At 47.1% G+C, this 16,968-nt stretch overlaps 1 protein-coding gene and 1 non-coding gene across 2 annotated transcripts in view; both read right to left on the reverse strand.

Annotated features, from left to right (window-relative positions):
* Window positions 1-4,773: 4,773 nt before the first annotated feature.
* MFSD4A (major facilitator superfamily domain containing 4A) overlaps window positions 4,774-16,968 on the reverse strand; it is a 34,455-nt gene continuing 22,260 nt past the window's right edge. The window contains exons 7-10 of the mRNA XM_055234768.2: window positions 15,708-15,855; window positions 9,829-9,899; window positions 8,430-8,550; window positions 4,774-7,270 (exon numbers count right to left, since the gene is read on the reverse strand). Coding sequence (XP_055090743.1) covers window positions 7,215-7,270; window positions 8,430-8,550; window positions 9,829-9,899; window positions 15,708-15,855 — 396 coding nt within the window. The 3' untranslated portion in view covers window positions 4,774-7,214. The remainder of the gene's footprint in view (window positions 7,271-8,429; window positions 8,551-9,828; window positions 9,900-15,707; window positions 15,856-16,968) is intronic.
* On the reverse strand, window positions 12,828-12,934 carry LOC129459041 (U6 spliceosomal RNA). The gene has a single exon (XR_008649857.1). It is a non-coding gene; the product is annotated as a U6 spliceosomal RNA (small nuclear RNA).

The raw sequence follows: 16,968 nt of genomic DNA on the forward strand, positions 1-16,968 counted from the left end.
GTTTCTACTGAAAATCCTCCCAAAATTAGCTGGACGTGCTGGGGGGTGCCTGTAGTCCCAGCTACTCAGGAGGCTGAAGCAGAAGAATCGCTTGAATCCGGGAGGCAGAGGTTGCAGTGAGCTGAGATCACACCACTGGACTGGTGTGATCATGGGTGACAGAGCAAGATCTTATCTCAAAAAAAAAAATTCGAGGCTTTTATCTAGCCCTTGTAAAAAGCAATTTAGACTTCACTTAGCAAATGAAATTAGGCTTTTTCAGAATTGGGTCAAAATAATATACATAAGGGAAAGTGGGTTGTTTTGTTTTGAGACAGAGTTTTGCTTATTGCCCAGGCTGGAGTGCAATGGCGCGATCTCGGCTCACTGCAACCTCTGCCTCCTGGGTTCAAGCGATTCTCCTGCCTCAGCCTCCTGAGTAGCTGGGATTACAGGCATGCACCACCACACCCAGCTAATTTTGTATTTTTAGTAGAGACAGGGTTTTCTCCATGTTGGTCAGGCTGGTCTGGAACTCCTGACCTCAGGTGGTCCGCCTGCTTTGGCCTCGCAAAGTGCTGGGATTACGGGCGTGAGCCACTGCACCCAGCCCAAAAGTGGGGTTTATAGGTGGCAAAATGACAGCAGAGAGCTGTTTCGTATCTCTAAATGAAAATCACAGGAGGATAGAGTGACAGATTGTTCTGGGGCAAAGGGGGCAGTTCACTACCCTGGTGAAATGTCACTGTGGTTGGTGGGTCAGCCAGCATGTGGAGCACAGCAAGGACTACTGCATGCTCCTAACACACTGCTCTCAGAGTATCACCTGCGACGGTAGTCCCACGAGGCAAAATGAGTTTGGGAAATGGGTTTTTCACGGAAATTCAAAAGGGATTTCAGAATATAAAAAATGCCAAGTCCTTCAGTTAAAAAGCCTGTTTAGGCCGGGCGCGGTGGCTCATGCCTGTAATCCCAGCACTTTGGGAGGTCGAGGCAGGTGGATCCACGACATCAGGAGATCGAGACCATCCTGGCTAACACGGTGAAACCCCATCTCTACTAAAAATACAAAAAATTAGCCGGGCGTGGTGGCGGGTGCCTGGAGTCCCAGCTCCTTGGGAGGCTAAGGCAGGAGAATGGCGTGAACCCAGGAGGTGGAGCTTGCAGTGAGCCAAGATCGTGCCACTGTACTCCAGCCTGGGCAATATGAGCGAGACTCCGTCTCAGACAAACAAAAAAAAGCCTGTTTAGGTCACCACCGTTTTCTAGCCTTTCTGACTGTTGACACTTCTTTTGAGAAGCCTAGCTGTTTTGCAAGCACTTTCTGTGTTTTATAGGTGCATTTAATGACAAACTAATACCCCTAATATTGGGTAATTTTCCAGGGTTGGCATTATCAGGTAGGAGATAATAATTAACAGTTATATGATTTCACATTGATTGTCGCTACAAAACACTGTACTAACTGGACAACCGACCCCCTGTAACTGCAGGGAGTCTATGAAAGTGACTTCATTTTATTAAATGAAACAGGAGTGGGCCAGGCGCAGTGGCTCACACCTGTAATCCCAGCACTTTGGGAGGCCGAGGCAGGCAGATCACCGGAGGTCAGGAGTTGGAGACTAGCCTGACCAACAGGTGAAACCCTGTCTCTACTAAAAATACAAAATTAGCTGGGCGTGGTGGCACGTGCCTGTAATCCCAGCTACTCGGGAGGCTGAAACAGGAGAACCACTCGAACCCGGGAGGCGGAGGTTGCAGTGAGCCAAGATCGCGCCATTGCACTCCAGCCTGGGCAATGAGAGTGAAACTCCATCTCAGAAAAAAAAAAAAGCAAACTCAAACAGCTGTGCCAGTCAACTGACAAGCATTGGTGTTAAGGAGTCCATTGGATGGTTCCCTTTTGTTTTGGGGTCAGCCTTGCTGATGTCACCCAGGCTGAAGTGCAGTGGCACAGTCGTGGCTCACTGCAGCCTCAAACTTCAGGGCTTAAATGATCCTCCCACCTTGGCCTCCCAAAGCACTGAGATTACAGGCATGAGCCACCACCATATATTTTGAATATGTCACCATAATTAACCAAAACTACCTTCTTCAAGGTCATATTACCTTACATGTTGCCACATCTGGTGGTTGACATTCGGTGTTCATTGGACCTCTTGGCAGCACTGATTACTTACGCCTTCTTGAGATACACTTCATGTGCCCTCCAGGAAACCACATTTTCTCCTGAACTTCCTATTTCCCTGGCTTCTCTCATGTGCTCTGCTGGGACTTGTTCTTTTTCTTTTTTTTTTTTTTTTTTTTGAGACGGAGTCTCGCTCTGTTGCCCAGGCTGGAGTGCAGTGGCGCGATCTCGGCTCACTTGCAAGCTCCGCCTCCTGGGTTCACGCCATTCTCCTGCCTCAGCCTCTCCGAGTAGCTGGGACTACAGGCGCCCGCCACCACGCCCGGCTAATTTTTTTGTATTTTTAGTAGAGACGGGGTTTCACCGTGGTCTCGATCTCCTGACCTCGTGATCCGCCTGCCTCGGCCTCCCAAAGTGCTGGGATTACAAGCGTGAGCCACCGCGCCCGGCCTGTTCTTTTTCTAAAACTCTAGATGTTGAAGAATCCCAGGGCTCAATCTGACCATCTCTACATTCACTCCCTAGCTTGTGTCATTTTAGTCCCATGACTTTAAATACTTTATGTGACCACAAAATTTGTATCTTCAGCCTTGACTTCTCTTTTAAACTCTAGACTTCTATATCTAACAGCCTTCTTGACATCCAAGATTGCATCATAAGATGATCATGTCCAAAATAGAACTCTGAATGTCTCCCCATGGCCTTCCAGAGTTAAATGACTTCATCAATACCCAGTTACTTAGGTCAGATTCCTTCAGGTCATCCTTGATTCTTTTTTTGTTTGTTTTTTTGAGACAGAGTTTCACTCTTGTCACCCAGGCTGGTGTGCAATGGCGTGATCTCGCTTCACTGCAACCTCTGCCTCCCAGGTTCAACCAATTCTCCTGCTTCAGCCTCCCGAGTAGTTGGGATTACAGGCACCTGCCACCACACCCAGCTAATTTTTGTATTTTTAGTAGAGACAGGGTTTTGCCATGTTAGCCAGTCTGGTCTCGAACTCCTGACCTCAGGTGATCCATCTGCCTTGGCCTCCCAAAGTGCTGGGATTACAGGCGTGAGCCACCGTTCCCAGCCCATCCTTGATTCTTATCTTTCTCACCCTACACCCAATCCATCAGCAAATTCTGTCAGTTTCACCTTCAAAATGTTGCTTGCATCCAATCACTTTCACCACTTCCGTTGCTATCTACGTTTCCAAGCCACCATTATTTCTTCAGTCTATTGCAGTAGTACCCAGGTGGTCTTCCCAATTCCATGCTTGCCCCACAGTCTCTTTTCCATAGTAACCAGTGATACTTTAGATATGTAAATCAGATCGTGTCGCTTGTCTGCTCACAACTCTCCCGGTCATCTTACATCATCACTCAAAAAAACCTCTACACATACCATGGCTTGTATGATCCGACCTCTAGCAACCACTCCCACTTGTTCCGTGTGACTCTTCCCCACTGCAGTTGAGCCACACTAGCCTACTTGCTGTTCTTTCAATACCATAAGCATATTCCAGCCTAAGGCTCTTGTACTTGCTGTGCCCCCTGCCTGATGGGATGTTTTCACGTACTTGGATAGCTTGGTCCCACATTTCATTTAGTTTTCTACACAAAATAGGACCTCCTTCGAAAGGCCTTCCAGAGCATCTTTTTTTTTTTTTTTTTTTGAGACAGAGCCTCACCCTGTCACCTAGGCTGGAGTGCAGTGGCACAATCGCAGTTTACTGTAACCTCCACCTCCCGGGTTCAAGCAATTCTCCCACCTCAGCCTCCCCAGTAGCTGGGATTACAGATTACAGGTGTGCACCACCACGCCCAGCTAAAAACTTTGTATTTTTAGTAGAGACAGGGTTTTGCCATGTTGGCCAGGCTGGTCTTGAACTCCTGATCTCAGGTGATCCGCCTGCCTCAGCCTCCCAAAGTGTTGGGATTACAGGCGTGAGCCACTGTGCCTGGCCCCAGAGCATCTCTTGACATTCCCTATTCCCATCCCCCTTCCCTGCTGTATGTTTCTTTATGGTGCTATATTACCCCTCACCCTGTGGCATGTTATGTGTACTATTTGTTTGCTGTCTGTATGTATGTCTTCACCTGCGGCATAATCCCTGTGAGGCAGGGACTTCTGTCTCAGTCACCACTGTATGTCTGTACCTAGATTAGTGCCTTGAACATAGCAGGTGCTTAACAAATCCTTTTTGACGGAATAAATGAAATTCACTCTAAAAGAACTCTATGTCACTGTGTTCTTTTAGTGAATCAGATGTGCCCAATGGGTTAGATTTCCATATACAAGTAGCAGAGGAAAATCTGGGAACAGGGTGATTCCACAGGATTCTGAAATGTCCAAATTCCTGAAAGGAAGATGAGGAAGAAAGGCCTACTTGTGTAACTGAGAAGCGTGTGGTGTAAGAATCGATCTGCCTTTTCCTTATTCTGATTTTATGTAATAGGGAATAGTGGCACTCAGCCCTGCTATGAGAGGTTCTTTCTTTATTTATTTATTTTTCTTTTTAAAAAAAATTCAGTTTCCCTTGTGAGACAGTTTTCTTTCTTCTAAAATACAAGCCATATTAACTTATAGTATGAGAGAGACCTGCCTCTGGGGAACATCAGGCCACTTGTTTCTGAGTTTATACAAGAGGATCAATTGTTCTTCATAATGGATAACACACTTAATAAGTTTAAATATTTTATTTTAGGAAAGGTACTCTTAGATTTGTGTTAATGTTGTTTTCTGTATTAACAAATTAGTCACAATCACCTTCGATATAGCCATTGATTCTTCTTTCTAAGTCTGTATAAAAAGGATATTTTCTTGAAAAACCACAAGAAAAATTCCACTGCTTTTTCATTGCCCAGGTCAGTTACTCGCAACAGTCAGACTGTATTTAAATTAGACCGGCATCTAATACTTTTGAGTATTTACAAACATAATTAAAACTATACTCCTAGACCACCAGTTTTCAAAAAAGTTGGATCTGCTTGACTTGGCAATAAATACGTACCAAACATGAATAATTTCTAAGCTGCTTATGAGGAGGTTTTAAAAATTACTAACATTTATTAAGCAGTTTCTGTGTCAGGCATATTGTGAGTGCTTTATACAAATTCACTTAATTTTTTCAGAATTCCTTTGAGGTAGGGTAGGTACTTTTAGAAATGCCATTTTGCATGTGAAAAGTGAGGTTGGAAGAGCCTCAGTAACCTGCCCAGGGCCACACAGCTCGAAGGTGAGCCAGCGCTTGAACCACGTTTCTCTTTCCAGCCAGATTCTCAGCACTCAGCTGTGCTGCTGGTGGTCACAGCTGGCTGACTGGACCAGGAAGAACCTTTTAGTGTCAGGCGTGTGAATCACAGCACTTGGGACAAGTTACCGAGAACCATGATCACTTAATTTTTATATTTATACATGTACATTTGTATATACATAGAGAAAGTGCAGGCGAAACCATTATACAGTTACTCGGATAGCCATTTGCTACTGCCAGCAGTCTCAGGACTGATCCCTGTCTAAGCTGGCAAGTTTACATTCTCATTGTATCACTATAGGATTTGCTCTGGACAGGAGCTGTAACTCCTCAACAAATCCTATTTCAGTCTACTACTGCACAGCTTGAATTGTTCAGTAGGCCCACCTTTTTGTGAAAGAAAAGGCCTTGCCATGGTATAAAGAGTTTTTTCCCTCTATAAAAGATGTAAAATTTTTGGCTGGGTGCAGTGGCTCACGCCTGTAATCCCAGCACTTTGGGAGGCCGAGGCGGGCAGATCATGAGGTCAGGAGATCAAGACCATCCTGGCTAACATGGTGAAATCCCGTCTCTACTAAAAATACAAAAAATTAGCTGTGTGTGATGGCATGCGCCTGTAGTCCCAGGTACTTGGGAGGCTCAGGCAGGAGAATCGCTTGAAACTGGGAGGCGGAGGTTGCAGTGAGCCGAGATCACGCCACTGCATTCCAGCCTGGCAACAGAGTGAGACTCCGTCTCAAAAACAAAAACAAAAAAAAGATGTAAAATTTTCATTAGGTATTTTCAGAAAGTCTTCGTGCTGTTTCTATACCTTTTATATGCTAGTCAATGTCAGTAGAGAAAAATGGAACATCCATTTCATTCTCCCAGGCGATTTCTGGACTAGTTAGCCTTGATTACTAGCAGTGGTATGCTGGTAAATGTTTAACCACTGGCTTTCTGGGATCTGTAGCTTTTGCCAGTGTCCATGGTAATACTCCTACCTGGCTGATTTCAAGCTACCAACATGCTATCACCAAGAGTGGGGTTGGGACAAGGTGCACAGTAGCACACCATCATACATAGTAATTCCACCACACAGGTACTATGGACGTAAATTACCTCAAGAGCATCAAGATAAAATTAGGAAGTGATATGCTTTGAATATTTATTACCTTTGTTTTAAATGTAATTGATTTAAAGTTTGTATGATTTGATTTTTAATAATGGCTGCATTTAATAACCAGCTGTCAAAATGAAAATTTTACAATCAGCTTTTCTAAGCTGGTATGAGCTAGCTTAGCATACCACTACATTAGTATACCAAAGAGAGCAAGATTCAACTTTCCCTTTTGGTGTTTGAGAATATAGATAAGCTATTGATGTCTGCAGCAGGAATTTAAGGGACTTTGGATTATTAAGTGAAAAGCACAAAAACCCCTTGAGCATGCCAGGGAATAACTTGCAGCTTGTTTTGCTTAAATTGAAATATATCTACATATAGCAATGATCATGGAGCTTTACAATTTCAACCTATTTTTACAAACTTCAATGAAGAATCATCTCAAACCCAGAGTATGGTCCATGCATGAGGTGACAAATGGAGTGAAGTGCGTGGCTGTCTCCATCCTTCCCATCTGGGTATCTGGACAGCTCTTACCAACAGTCTGAACCAGGGAAGAAGATAACTTGAGAAGCCAGGTAAACTTCTAATGATTTTGACCAGGTACCAGGACTCAATTTAATTTCCTCTACCCAACCAAGTTTTAGTGGAGAAGACTTGAATAGTCATTGAGAGAGTGCCTCCACCACCACCCAGCTTTCTGAAACAGTGTGGTCGTGCTGGTGATCAAGAGGCTGAAAGTCTTCTCTTGCCTCCTTCACCCAGTTTTACCTCTGGTAGCACTCAGGGTTTTCCATTCCAATTGATCTGTCTTGGGTAGGAACTACAAAAAAAAAACAAAAAAAAACAGGTAGCATGTTTCAGCAGCTCTGATGAGTTGCAGCGATGATTCATTCTGAGAGCTTACCCAGGCTGTTTGTTTCTCTGCCATTCTGTGGCTCTAGAGGGAGCAAAGTGAAAAGTCAGACCCCCTAGTTCTGGCGAACAGTTGGTAGAGGCAGTTTCCTGAGACTGCTGTCTAGGGCTTGGGGAATGTGTCTGTCTCCCACGAATAAGGAGCCCATTAAGTGTTATTCATTTAATATTCAGCAAATATTAATTGAATGTAGGTCTTAAACGAAACTCTGCACTGTGTGCAACCAGTACTGCTGTCTCAGAAGTGAAGCTATAGTTAGTGCTGTTTTGGGGGCCGCCTTTCCTTCTGGGCCTTTGTACTGAGTGTTTAGAGCGTAGATATGTTCACCCACTGAGAGCGGATGGTGAATGCCTGTTCCTTTAGTCTTTTTGTGATGATTTTGCTTTTTATAGAGAGGACAAAGTCTCCGCCTGGGCACCTTCTCTTAAGAACTGGCTTTGCACACAGCCGATGTAGTCCCTGGGCACTTTGAAAGCAGTGGGCAAAAGGGCAGGTAAGGGCTCAGGGTTATGAAAATAGCTTTGGCACTCCCCCTGCCTGGGGTCTCTAGAAGGGAGACTATTCTTAGGAGGTGTCTCTGCCCTGAAGGAGCCTTTCTTTGCTACTTGGCCTGAAGGACTTCTTTTTGAAAAAAAGATTTGGACTAGAATCAAAATCCTGAACTGCAAAGAGATGGCCAATTAGGCCGTTGGGCTGAGTTCCAGCCAAGGAGTCGGGCTCTGCCTTTCAGTTCCCTGAACAGGCTGGAAAGAGATTCTTGGCTCATGGTTCCATGGCATGGTGGGATGCAGGAAGCCAAGTTCACAATCCATGCCCCTCTGCTAATGGAGAAACCATGAGTCAGCCGACCCAGCTCTCGCCTATCTTAAGAGTCCAGCGCAGACAATCGTATGGAAAGCAGGAAGAGAGGAAAAGGAAGCTGTAGAAAAATAAACATTTCCTTGCATTTTACTTGGAACAGAGCAGCGTTTCTGGCACATTAAGATCCATAGCATCTCCCGCTCCCCCGCCCCCCGACCCTGGCTCTGTTTTCCTCCTCTTGTGTAGAAACAGATTCTTTCCTTACCTGATGGGAGTCCAGGGTGCATCCTGTGGAAAAACAGGAGCAAGATATAGAAGGTAAAAGCCAGACAACCAAAGATCACGCCACAGACCAGGAAACTATAGCTGCCCTGAGCCTGGAATATCTGCCAAAGGGGAAAACACAGAGAGACAGACCATTAAAACTTCATGTGGAAGGTGTATCGGAGGAAGCAGCCTTCTCCATCCTTGGCTGGTTTTTCAGCTAAGTTGAGGCCCGTCACACCAAGAGATGGAATCATGGGGAGGAGGGAGGCTTTGGCCTTGTTTCAAGTTGATGTGTCTGGAGAAGGCAGAAGTCCTGCTCTAAGGCAGGGACTGGACCTGGTGACCCCCTGCAGTCCCTTGCAGCTCTGTGTTCTGGAACCTTCTGACAATCTCTATCATCACTGAAACTCCAGTCATACTAAGTGTTTCTATACCCATAAGAACTTTGGGTATAGAAACCACAACTTTGCTGAGGATATATTGTTTTAATCTTTTATTATGAGAATTTAAAACATGTTAAAGTAGTATATGGAGCTCCAATGAACCCATCACTCAACTTTAGCAGTCAGCACCGGTTTCATCAGTGGTCTTGCACTTCTTTTCTGCACTAGGTTACGCTAAAGCAAGTCCCAGACGTGACGTCATTTCAATGAGGAGGGAATGGTGAGATGCAGCTCTTCCCCTCCCTCCAGCAGGGCAAAAGAGGAGGAAAGGAGAATGGAGTCACAATGAGGGAGATTTTGGAGGCTGAAAGATCTAGATATGAGGTCCTGTCAGTTTCTAGAAGTGTGACTGACCTAGGGCAAGTTGCTAAATTCATCTGAGTTTCCGTATCCTCTGTTGTAAAAAGGGGAGTAATATCTACATTATAGTATTCAATAAAAAGTAGATGTTAGGTTTTATTTTTTCCTGGTAAATAAATGAAACGGGTAGATTTGAATAGAACTGGAAGAGTTGGCCCTCTCGGTCAGGGCAGGAGTTGAGCAGGAAGCTGGGCCCTCTGTAGGGCGGCCAGAGGCTGTGAGAGGTGGGGTAGGGAGTGGTGGGTTCCGAAGGGATGGAAAAAGAACTGACTGCAGTTCCAACCCATCTCAGGCTCTGAGAGCTAAACAGCATTCCCACGGGCCCCCTCTGGCCCTGCTCCCAGACATGGCTTGTGTTTGCTTTGGACTTTTCCATGCATCCGTTCACATCTCCAGATCCCACATATGGAGGCTAAGCTCTCAGGGCTGGCTTGGAAACGGAAACAGGTAACAACGACACAGGGGGCCCTGCTGGCTTTGCTGGAGACTCAGGAAAGGGACAGTTTAAGTTCAGAAGGTGGCTATCTGCATCTTCTCACCTGTCAGAGGAGTGCTTCCCAAATGCTCCCCTCTCCCTTACAGGTCCCCACATACCGAACCAACCAGCATCTGTAGCACCATCTCGCCAACTCCTGCCCCTGTCACCAGCACTGTGGTTGCACAGCCTAACAAAAAGAGAAGGTTTGGTTTGGTAAAAGCAAGTTAAGGAGATAGAAGTCAGCATTACAATCCAGGTTGCTGGCCAGGCACAGTGGCATATGCATTTTGGAAGGCACATCCCAGTACTTTAGGAGTCAGAAGTGGGAGGATCTCTTGAGGCCAGGAGTTCAAGACCAGTCTGGGCAATATCACAAGACTTGGTCTCTACAAAAAGTAAAATTTTAAAAAATTAACTGGGCATGGTGGTGTGCACCTGTAGTCCCAGCTACTTGGGAGGCTAAGGTAGGAGGATCCCTTGAGCCCATGAGTTGGAGGCTGCAGTGAGCCATGATCGCACCACTGCACTCCAGCCTGGATGACAAAGTGAGACCCTGTCAAAAAACGAAAAAAAAAAAAAAAAAAAAAAAAAAAAAAACCTAGGTTGCTTCTGGGAAACCTCTGGAGATGGCATGGTGGAAAGGACTACTTTGGATTTCTCAGACATGAGCCTGTAACTTTGCTTTGGGAATGCCTAGGTCTTACTGTCATTTTGTCCTTTCCTTGTTCTGAAACCTTCAATTGCTCATCACTATCTCAGGGTAAATCCCATCTTGCTTAGCCCTGGCATTCAGCGCCATTCCCATTCTGACTGCTACCTACCTTTCTAGAAAGATTTCCTGATATCCTGAGGCTAGCCCTCTGGTGCGGGCAGACTAGTGTCTCTGCTGTCCTGGCATTGCACTGACCAGCCACACACCCTGATGAGTCTGGCAGTGTGGCGCAGACCTTCAGAGCCCAAGCTTCAGAGTCAGACTTGGGTTCCAAGCCCAGGTTGTCACCTACTAGCTCTGTGACCTTAGACAAGTTCTCTAACTTCTCTAGGCCTTGGTTTCCTTCTCTGTAAGATGAGCATCACACCTCCTTCACAGAGTTACCGTGTGGGTAACTCTGATGTAAGACATGCCAAAAGCCTGGCATAGGACTGGCACACAGTAAACTCAAAACCAGCCCAACTCTCTGCGCAAGCCCTTCGGCGCTGCCTTCAGGATGAAGGCCAAGGACTTTCAAGTGGTTTGCAGGGCCCTTTAGACTCTGCCCCTGCTAACGGCTCAGGCTTCTCTCTCCCCCTCCACCCTCCATACTCTTACCTCCAGGCTCCAACACACACCTTCACTCCCCACTAAACATTCCTCCTCCTCTTCTTTTCTGGTAAATTATCATTCATCTTTTTTTTTTTTTTTTTGAGACAGAGTCTTGCTCTGTCGCCCAGGCTGGAGTGCCTCAGCCTCCCAAGAAGCTGGGATAATAGGCATGCACCACCACACCTGGCTAATTTTTGTATTTTTAGTAGAGATGGGGTTCCACCATGTTGGCCAGCTGGTTCCCATTCATCTTTTAGGTCCTAGTTTAGACTTCCATCAGTAATGTTCCTCCCTGGTCCCCATGCCTGGATGGGTTGCTTCTCTGTGCTGTGATATCACCCTGCACCTGCTCTCACCACACTGTTGACCAGCTAGCTCTCCCCACTAGGCTGGAAGCCCAGGAAAGGATGGCCATGCCTTGTCATATAGATCACTGGCAAAAACCAGTGCCTGTTAGTAGCACAGCAGCTAACACATAGTAGACACTATTTTTTTTAATAAAATGGTTGTCATCATTGTCTACTCTGGACTTCACATTCCTTCTAGCTCGTTCAGTCTCGCTTATGTTCAGACTTGTCTCTGTGCCTTTGCTCTCATTCTGTTCACTGCCCCACCCTGCCCAGGAAGGCCTTTCCATTTTCCTCTCTGCTTTTCTAGATTCTGGGCCAGCTCACATCCCATCCCCTCTATGAAGCTACTTTTGTTAAAATCAACACTGCCCCCTCACTCCCTTCCCTGAATTCCAGTAGCACCCATCTGTCTGTTCCACTCATTTGTTTAAAAACTGAGGACCACTGAGTTCTATGCTAACCACTGAGGATGCTCAGGTGAATACTAAGAGTTAACAAGACAGGCCGGGCGCAGTGGCTCACGCCTGTAATCCCAGCACTTTGGGAGGCCGAGATGGGCAGATCACGAGGTCAGGAGATCGAGACCATCCTGGCTAACACGGTGAAACCCCGTCTCTACTAAAAATACAAAAAAATTAGCCGGGCGTGCTGGCGGGCGCCTGTAGTCCCAGCTACTGGGGAAGCTGAGACAGGAGGAGAATGGCGTGAACCCAGGAGGCGGAGCTTGCAGTGAGCCGAGATCGCGCCACTGCACTCCAGCCTGGGCGAGACAGCGGGACTCCGTCTCAAAAAAAAAAAAAAAAAAAAAAAGAGTTAACAAGACATTGAGTGCCTGTGAGCCAGCTTTGATGCTAAGTCAAAAGCTTTACATTTTTTCTGATGCACAAAACAATCCTACAAGGCAGGTATTTGCATTCCCATTTTACAGATGAGAAAATTGAGGCTCAGAGAGGGGAAGGAAATGAAACTGTACAAGGTCATAAAGCCAGTAACTCTGGAGGCAGGACTGCCAGGTGTGCTATTGCCTGCACAGCCCATGCTCTTACCCTTGTCCCTTGGTAGGGTCATGTTGTCTAGGAGAAGAAGCAGATAACATAGGTACGAAAGTCTTGAGATGGGTCAAACATGAGAGACAGGGGCAACATCAAAGGGCACAAAGGGGAGGCACACCTTTCCAGTGGGGATCAGAGGAGCTTCCTGGAGGGGGACACTTCCTGGAGTTGGGTCTGGAAGGAACAGCAGGAAGATAAAGGGGCGAGATGGAGCAGGGAGGACATTCTAGGCAGAGGGTTCACCACGTGCCAAAGTAGGGAGGTACAGAATAGTTTTTGTGCCATCAGGGAATAGCATGTAATTCGTGGCTAGAATGCAGGTTTGGAGGGGAAGCAGGGAGAGAGAAGTCTGGAGAGAAAGATGCTCCATAGGTAGATCTGGAGGTTGTGATCAGCTCTGTTTTCTGGTTTTTTTGGGGGAACACTTCACACATTTGCATGTCATCCTTGAACAAGGGCCATGCTCATCATCTCCGTGTTGGTCCAATTTTAGTACATGTGCTGCTGAAGTAAGCACAGCCCTGTTTTACCGTGTGGAGGGTGGCTTAGTACATGGTCCTCACCTCTAGCTGCACATTAGAATCACCCAGCAGCTCTGGACAAGTTGCATCAGACTCAGAGGTAAGGCCCAGTCACTGGGTTTTGGTACCAGAGCTCCAGGTGATTTTAATGTTCGGCCAGCTGAGTTAGATGGAGGCAAGACTGAAGACAAGCAGACAAGCCAAGACCCATCAAAGAAGGGATGGAGGTGATTAGAACTTGGAAAAACCTGGGTACCATTAACTAGTCCAAGCAGGTCAATGAAGATAAAGACCTTAAATTAGGCAGGGACAGTAAGAAATGAAGAGGATGGATTTGAGTGATCATTTGCAGGCAGAATCAATCAATATCACTTTTTTTTTTTGAGACGGAGTCTTGCTCCGTCACCCAGGCTGGAGTGCAATCTCAGCTCACTGCAACCTCCGCCTCCTGGGTTCAAGCGATTCTCCTGCCTCAGCCTCCCAAGTAGCTGGGATTACAGGCACCCGCCACGCCTAGCTAATTTCTGTATTTTTAGTAGAAACGGGGTTTCACCGTGTTGGCCAGGCTGGTCCCAAATTCCTGACTTCAAGTGATCCACCCGCCTCAGCCTCCCAAAGTGCTGGGATTACAGGCGTGAGCCACTGCATGCGGCCTCACTTATCATTATTAAACTCTAACATTTGTTGGTCACTTAAAACTCTTGAGTTGTACTGTGTGACATGTGATAGCTACCTCATTTCATTACTTCATTTATTCCCTTGAGGCTTGGAGACTGATGGGTGAGGGAGGAGTCTGAGGGCTCCTGGGCCCTCGCCCGTGGAAGCTGGGTGCGTGGCTGTCCTGTTGTTAGGACAAGCTGCAGGGAGAGGCTGTGTTTCCTTGGCCACGTCCTGTGGGACCCAGCATGATGTCCTGAGTAGCAGAAAGATGGGTGAGTGATGGGCTGCCTGGATGATGACTGGCTGATGCATTTTCTGCCCTCAGTTTTCACCATGGCCAGGATCTCTTCAGAGTCATGATTCAATGGAATTTATACCAGGTATGCCCTGATTTGGGGGTGTTTCTCAGATGATGTGTAGTGCCCCCACTCAGAGGATCCAGAAGCCAAAGAAACTCAGATACACTTGATTCTCTAATTCATTCTCTCACAGGAATTGTCTTCTAAACTACAAATATTAAACAGCGCAGAGAATGGTCTCACAAGCTCAGAAGGGATCTGGGAGGAAATGAACTGCTAAGAGGGTTATTTTCAGCTACTTTCACTTACTGCTTTAAACTATGCTTCTATGGTTTGAGGTTTTTGCAGTGAGCACATACGACTTATATAATAAAAAAAAAATTCAATTTTGAAAACAAAACAAAAAGTGTGCAGGTTTATCGTAGAAAAGATTTTATTCCTAACGACTGATGGTGATGTTATGTGCTAAAATTGTCTGGGGCTTATCCTTCGATTTCAAGGATCCAGGCTGTGGATAACTGCTGGGTGCAGCTCTAACTGCCCTGACTCTCCCTGTACACCAACTTCCCCCACTCCTCTCTAAAGAAATCGCTCATCTTTTTTTTTTTTTTTTTTTTTTTGAGACAGAGTCTTGCTCTGTCGCCCAGGCTGGAGTGCAGTGGCGCGATCTCGGCTCACTGCAAGCTCCACCTCCCGGGTTCACGCCATTCTCCTGCCTCAGCCTCCCGAGTAGCTGGGACTACAGGCGCCTGCCACCACGCCCGGCTAATTTTTTTGTATTTTTAGTAGAGACAGGGTTTCACCGTGTTAGCCAGGGTGGTCTCAATCTCCTGACCTCGTGATCCGCCTGCCTCAGCCTCCCAAAGTGCTGGGATTACCGGCCTGAGCCACCGCGCCGGGCCAGAAATCGCTCATCTTCATGTTGGTTTTCCAGCATCTAGTGCGTCTCTGGTGATGTTCAAAACATAATTATTTTTAATTAACTCATTGAAAAAAGAGCTCTTTGCTATAGGCAGTTGGGAGGCTACGGAAAGGGGAGGGAGATTAGTCAAGAGAATTAGAGATTTCTGACATCAAAGAAGCTGTGTCACTCCTGAAACCAGATGTGGAGTCAGTGTTCTAATCCTCCACGTTTCTAACAGCATCCACCACAGCCACAAGGCAGGCACGTGCTGTTACTGAAAATTAGGTTACAAAATGCCTTTCCTATGCCATAACTTCTCCTGTGCATCTTTGCTTTTCTTTGAACTTGGCATTTCCAGCACGTGCATATCACACAAAATGTCACCTGCAGGTCAGCAGACGTAACGACGGGGACAAAGCAGATGGAAAAAAGAAGCTTAACTATTTCTCTGTGGCCTGCAATCCCATCATTACGGGGATCATTCTGTACGGAGGGAGCCCAGCGGGTCACAACCACCCCCGCCGTGGGCCTGCTCCCGCCAAAGTCAGGAGGGAGGCGTTCATTTCTCCAGGCAGCTAGGGCAGCGTTCTCGCTGGGAGATGGTGCTGGCCTAGAAGAGCACAGGGGAACATCACACACCAGGGACTGTTGTGGGGTGGGGGGATGGGGGAGAGATAGCATTAGGAGATATACCTAATGCTAAATGACGAGTTAATGGGTGCAGCACACCAACATGGCACATGTATACCTATGTAACAAACCTGCACGTTGTGCACATGTACCCTAAAACTTACAGTATAATAATAATAAAATTTAAAAAATTAAAAAAGAGCACAGAGAGACAGGGCAGAGCGAGGCGGCGGCGCCCAGCTAGAGCGCGCCTCCTGGCTCGGGCCCGGCCCTCACCTTTGTACTGCAGGGAGTCCTCGGTGTAGGCCAGCATGCTGGGGAAGGTGCTGCTGAGAAACAGGCCCAGGCTTGCCGTCCCCACGAACAGAAAGACGACGTTGTAGGAGAAAATAAGCAGCACCAGGAACGTCACCACCACGCCAACCTGTCGCGGCAGAGGTGGAGGCGGTTAGGAATTGCGAAAAGCTGAGCATCGCTGGTGAGGAACAGCCAGGAGTCGGCGTCTCCTGATTTGGCGTTTCCTCTCTAGCCCAAGGAGCCCAGCTGTGTGACCCGCGCGCCACCCCGTGGACCAGGCGGGAACCGCAGTGTTCCAGGGACCGTTCTGACATCCGGAAGGAAGCGTGGAAAGGAGACACCCGTCTAGACATCTTCCCACCTAGACATCTCCCCTAACAGCTACGGTACACGCTGCGTAAGCGTTTGGGGACTGAGGACTACCTGTCCCCAAGGTCTTATCTGTAACCGCGGGAACTCCACCCAAGCCAATTTCATCAGCTCTCTCTGCCCTGCCAGCCCTGCGGGTAGGAGAGTCCTCTGTTTCTTTGTGAGAAGTTGCTTCTCTTCTCCTGAAAGCCAAGAGTGCACAGACAGGAAGCCATCAGATAACAGGGGAAGAGGGGTGGTGGCGGCAGGGCCCCATCCTCTGGGAATCCTAGCCAGCCACCCAGGGAGAGGGTCAGTGGCTGTGGCAATCAGCTTGGCACCCTCAGATTTGGCTCAGATTCCCATGGGCAGATGCTAACCTATGGTTGGAGACCCAGAAATCTTTCTCTTCTTTCCTTTTTTTTTTTTTTTTTTTGAGAGAGAGGGTCTCACTCTGTTGCCCAAGTTGCAGTGCAGTGGTGCGATCTCAGCTCACTGCAGCCTCGACCTACAGGGCTCAAGCATTCCTCCCACCTCAGCCTCCTGAGTAGCTGGGACTACAGGCATGTGCCACCACGCCTGCTAATTTTCTGTATTTTTAGTAGAGAAAGGGTTCACCATGTTGCCCAGGCTGGTCTTGAACTCCTGGGCTCAAGCAATCCATCTGCCTCAGCTTCCCAAAGGGTTGGGATTACAGGCATGAGCCCCCATGCCCGGCCAAATCTTTCTAGTTCAGTAAAGGTCTCCGTGACACAGGCATATTTTTGTTAATATAACCATATTTCTAAGTTCTTTAAACACATTTTTATGTCTGCATTGAGTCACTTCTATGCAAGATGTATCTGGGAATAAACCCAGGCAGCATAAGATTTGGGGTCAGAAGACCCAGGTG

Source organism: Symphalangus syndactylus, chromosome 19 (genome assembly GCF_028878055.3).
Source record: "Symphalangus syndactylus isolate Jambi chromosome 19, NHGRI_mSymSyn1-v2.1_pri, whole genome shotgun sequence".
Classification (NCBI taxonomy): Eukaryota; Metazoa; Chordata; class Mammalia; order Primates; family Hylobatidae; genus Symphalangus; species Symphalangus syndactylus.